At 36.8% G+C, this 5,596-nt stretch overlaps 1 protein-coding gene across 1 annotated transcript; it reads right to left on the reverse strand.

Moving 5' to 3' along the window:
• Nucleotides 1-3,266: 3,266 nt before the first annotated feature.
• LOC123835983 (taste receptor type 2 member 9-like) lies at nucleotides 3,267-4,181 on the reverse strand. Its single transcript, XM_045865136.1, has one exon. The coding sequence runs from the start codon at nucleotides 4,179-4,181 to the stop codon at nucleotides 3,267-3,269; it is 915 nt and encodes a 304-aa protein (XP_045721092.1).
• Nucleotides 4,182-5,596: the final 1,415 nt, after the last annotated feature.

A 5,596-nucleotide genomic window follows, 5' to 3' on the forward strand; every position in this document is an offset into this window, starting at 1 on the left:
TTCAACAAATGGTGTTGGGAAAATTGGATAGCCACATGCAGAAGAATGAAACTGGACCATTTCCTTACACCACACACAAAAATAGACTCCAGATGGTTGAAAGACCTCAGTGTGAGACAGGAGTCCATCTAAATCCTAAAGGAGAACACAGGCAGCAACCTCTTTGACCTCAGCCGAAGCAACTTCTTCCTAGAAACATTGCCAAAGGCAAGGGAAGCAAGGGCAAAAATGAACTATTGGGACTTCATCAAGATAAAAAGCTTTTGCAAAGCAAAGGAAACAGTCAACAAAACCAAAAGACAACCGACAGAATGGGAGAAGATATTTGCAAATGACCTATCAGATAAAGGGCTAGTATCCAAAATCTATAAAGAACTCATCAAACTCAACACCCAAAGAACAAAGAATCCAATCAAGAAATGGGCAGAAGACATGAACATACATTTTTCCAAAGAAGACATCCAAATGGCCAACAGACACATGAAAAAGTGCTCAATATCGCTCGGCATCAGGGAAATCCAAATCAAAACCTCAATAAGATACCACCTCACACCAGTCAGAATGGCTAAAATTAACAAGTCAGGAAATGACAGATGTTGGTGGGGATGCAGAGAAAGGGGAACCCTCCTACACTGTTGGTGGGAATGCAAGCTGGTGCAGCCACTCTGGAAAACAGTATGGAGGTTCCTCAAAAAGTTGAAAATAGAGCTACCATATGATCCAGCAATTGCAGTACTGGGTATTTATCCCAAAGATACAAAAGTAGGGATCTGAAGGGGTACGTGCACCCCAATGTTTATAGCAGCAATGTCCACAATAGCCAAACTGTGGAAAGAGCCAAGATGTCCATCGACAGATGAATGGATAAAGAAGATGTGGTATATATATACAATGGAATATTATGCAGCCATCAAAAGGAATGAGATCTTGCCATTTGCAACGATTTGGATGGAACTGGAGGGTATTATGTTGAGCGAAATAAGTCAAACAGAGAAAGACATGTATCATATGATCTCACTGATATGAGGAATTCTTAATCGCAGGAAACAAACTGAGTGTTGTTGGAGTGGGGGTGGGGTGGGAGGGATGGGTGACTGGGTGATAGACACTGGGGAGGGTATGTGCTCTGGTAAGCGCTGTGAATTGTGCAAGACTGTTGAATCTCAGATCTGTACCTCTGAAACAAATAGTGCAATATATGTTAAGAAAAAAAAAAGAAGAAGGTAGTGGGAGGGGAAGAATGAAGCGGGGGAAATCGGAGGGGTAGACGAACCATGAGAGACGATGGACTCTGAAAAACAAGCAGGGTTCTGGAGGGGAGGGGGGTGGGAGGATGGGTTGGCCTGGTGGTGGGTATTGAGGAGGGCACATTCTGCACGGAGCACTGGGTGTTGTGCGCAATGAATCATGGAACACTTCATCTAAAACTAATGATGTAATGTATGGTGATTAACATAAGAATAAAAAAGTTTAAAAAAAAGATAAAAATAAATAAATAAATAAATAAATAAATAAATAAATAAATAAATAAACAAACAAACAAACAAAAACAAAAACAAAAAACTTATAGGTCATTCTATAATCTAAGGGGTAGGCTCCAGTTACACAACTGGTCAGAACTCAGGCTGTAAACATAGTGAGTACCAGTTTTTCCCAGTAGTGAGTTTAATTTTGCCTGACCCATAGTAAGTGAGAGCTGCATAGCAATTTCCCAGTAGAGACATATTAAATTGTAAATTGGAGGACCCATGTTTAAATCACTTCAGACTATTAGTAAACCAAGTATGAGATAAATAAAAAAATAATTGACCAAGTAATAGAATAATGCAGAGATTTGTGAAATATTTTTCAGTTGACATTTTAAGGACACCATAAAGAAAAGTCATAGTGTATCATACATTATAGGGTGAACATTGTTTCTCATCACAAATTTCAGTATCTAAAGTTGCTATAAACACTAATGGCAAGAAAACGAAGTAAGAGGGTACTGGCTTTAGAGACGGAAGAGCCACATTAGAGTTCCAATTACACCACTGAGTGTAGCTGATGGACTTTAAGAATGTGTAATGACCTCTCCCAACCTTATTTTTGCAAGCGGAAATTGAGATAATACCATCGTCTACTTTATAAAGTGCTCTGAGGATGAAGTAAACAATTGCGTGTAAAAAAAAATCACACAGAGGTACACACACACACACACACACACCTAGGTTTGTCTGTTTTTTTCCATCCTTGCAACTTCCAATTCACCTAATGACAATTTATTTATAATTACCGTAACTACACACTTGTTCGTTTGTTTGTTTAGGAGCCAATGAGGATTTCACAGATTCAAACAGATACCCTGAGACGTAAGATATTACAAAAACTATTTTTCTTTCCTAAAGCAAGACTTTAAGATCCTTAAAGTCTTTAAGACTTTTAAGATCCTTAAAGAGCAGAATTCACTTAAATCTATCAACGTGTTTCAAAACTTTTACCTTCGATCTTCAAGTCATTTGCTGCTGCCATACCCCTGACAACATTTCCAGTTGGAAGGAATCAACACACCGGTTAAGGGGTTAAGACACCAGCTGAACATTTTCCTGCTGGGACTTCGATGTCAATGACCTCACTCGTATTGTCTCTGGACATGAGTTTAACACTTCAAGGAGTTGAAAAAGATTTATTTGTCTTGTAAAAATGGAGACCCTGGATTGCTACCTCTATTTGCCTCTTATCATTTACCAACCTGAACTAGTAACTGACATCAAAAGCAGAGTAAGACTTTAATCTGTATATCTGAATACATTGCCTGGACATACATACACTTCACCATATAATTTGTATTCTAACAATAATTACACTAATGATGCTCTTTGAAAAAATAGTTATGTTTACTCAAATAGCCAAATTTATTATATTGTTCCAAGTCTTACCCTAAATCAATCTGATTTTGCTCATTTAAACCAGAAGATTCTCGATGATCTGAGAAGACAGATAACATAATTTTTTTCCTGATTTATAACACAATTGGCATTCCACTGCAAGTACTAATTATTTAAATGTGTTACTACCATAATATTTTTAAGTATACTATCCCTGAAAAAAGAAATATCCTATCCATCCAACATCAAAATTAGTGCTTCGCATGTCCTGGGTGTAGGAGATAAGAAGGAAAATGCCAGAAAGAGAGCACACAAAATACATAGGTAACCAGAAACAATACATAAGTCCATTGAATCCTTGTCAAAGAAATAAACAATGTTTTGCATTGTTTCTCCTCTTCATTGATTCTTTTTGAGGCAGAGAAATCTCTTGAAAGGCTGCTGGAATTTAGAATTACTCAAGATGATTATAATTGAATGGCCAGAGGGAAATGCTGCCATTATGTCCTTGAGTACAAAGAAGCAATGACTTCCATAAGGAACACTGAATGTCATATTTGCCATGAAGGCAGCAAAATAAGAAATAAAGAAGCAGAAGAATGTTATCACTGTTTTTAATGCATTTATATGGGCTTCTGTGCTGGCATTTCTAACACCATGAGATCCATTTTGCATCCGATGAGTGTGCTTGTAGAGAGAAATGAATAACATAAGAGTGCACATCACAAATACGGCTAGAGGAAATAGTAATGCCAAGTTGACAAGAAGCACTTCATTAATTTGCCTTATCTTGGGTTCAGTCCTCTTCAGCGTGGCATTCTTGAGGACATCATCACTGTCCATATTTTTAGGGTAATCTGCCTCAATACACAGAGCTGCAGTGCTCATGGAGGCCAGAAAGCTTCCCAGAAGCAGCCAAGGCATTAACTTTGAGATCCTGACTTTCAGCCAAAGAAAATAGGGCTGAGTGAAGCCTGATATCTTGAGGCAGTAAAATGCAGAAAGGCAGGTGGCAAACCAGAGACTGACAGAGTTTAAAAACATCCAAAAGAACAACATTGCTGCACCATAAACTTTTACCCTATAAAAGAATGGAAAGAACACAGAGAAAAAACTTTGTACCATTAACACCATCAGCAGACCAAATCTCGACATACCTATACACATGAAAAGGAGTTGCACTGGTGTTAGCTTTCTGCTTTTGATCAATTCTTTACAGTTGATGATGATAAGAAATCCATTTACTGTAATCCCTGTGATAAATTCTGCTGACATGATGATAACATGAGGAATAGCTGACAAAGAGGAGGCCATGTTTCCTACCATGAATCCTAGCTTTTTCTTATGGATGGTGTTAAATACCTCCTTCAGATGATCTTGCAGATAGGAACATACAGCCCTGAGAAAGCTGATCTTCTTCCAACTCCTGGATCATAAGTAGAATCTTGCAGTAGACTTTTACCTAAGGAAGAAAATCAGAGGGACTACTTTTTAAATCTGGTGCTCTTCAAAAGAAACTGTGGGGATGCAAATCTTAAGATTTGAATGATCGTGAGGTCTTCCAATTACATCCTAGGGAAAATTGCCATATTGGCATTAATCAGTTCTCACTCTTACTCAACTTTGCCAAAAAATATGATTATAAATATGTTTTATTTAGATTACTACTATTTCCTTTTTGTCTTTTGTTTTTTCCTAATGACAAATGATACATCCTCAGGACAGACAACTATTTTTTATTATTGCCACAAATATCCAACTTCAGATGTGACTCTTTCCTCAGTACATTTGTTTTCCCTTAATAATAATTCCAAAACACTTTAAAAAATTTCCTCCTCCCCGCTCCCAACTCCTCCAACCCAACAAAGGTAATTTCTTCTCCAGACTTGAAAATCATTTCCTGGGATGAAGAATCCTTCATTCCTCTAAATGATCTCTCATATTTTTAAAGTTTTCTTTGTAGAATTATGACCTGAATTTCAGAAAACTACAGTGATAGAAGTAGTGCTTAACTAACATAACTAATTCTCATGTTGCCATCATCTAATGCTCATGCTGAAGAGCATCATTTCAAAAGGTTATTGCATCTTTTATTACAAAGAGGTGTTCACAAAACCTTACTGAACTTTAGGCACATCACACATTAAATGTGAATAAATTATTATTACTTCATAAATAAAATATGGTGCTCAAACTGCTTAGCTCGGTGGCTAGGTCATACTAAACACTCAACAAATGTTACCTACTACTAATACTATTAAATATCTGTTTTCATACTGTGTTAATCCCAGCAAGAAAATAATGATTCTATTAAGAAATATTTTCAATAAGACAGTTGAAATAGTTTTAATAAGAAATAAGACTTATCTATACACTGCCTACAAAAGACATACGTTAGGTGGAAGGACATACACAGGCTGAAAGGAAAAGGATAGAAAAAGATATTTCATGCAAATGGAGCCAAGACAAAGCTGGACTGGCTGTACTTATATGACAACATAGACTTAAAAACAAAGACTGCAATAAGGGATAAAGAAAGGCTTTACATAATGGTAAAGACTGAAACCAACAATAGGATATAACATTTGTAAATATTTATGCACCCAACATAGGGGCACTTAATATATAAAGCAAATGCTAGCAAACATAAAGGGACAAATAGGAATACATTAATAGTAGAGGACTTTAATACCCCATTTACATCAATTGGATAGATCATCCAGACAGAA

This window comes from Mirounga angustirostris, unplaced genomic scaffold, assembly GCF_029215605.1.
Source record: "Mirounga angustirostris isolate CCGP_5_RB_7025 unplaced genomic scaffold, mMirAng1.0.hap1 SCAF_12, whole genome shotgun sequence".
Lineage (NCBI taxonomy): Eukaryota > Metazoa > Chordata > Mammalia > Carnivora > Phocidae > Mirounga > Mirounga angustirostris.

What these genes read in the sequence shown, in the direction of transcription:
- LOC123835983 (XM_045865136.1), bottom strand. Translation starts at nt 4,181, where the DNA reads ATGGCCTCCTCTTTGTCAGCTATTCCTCATGTTATCATCATGTCAGCA.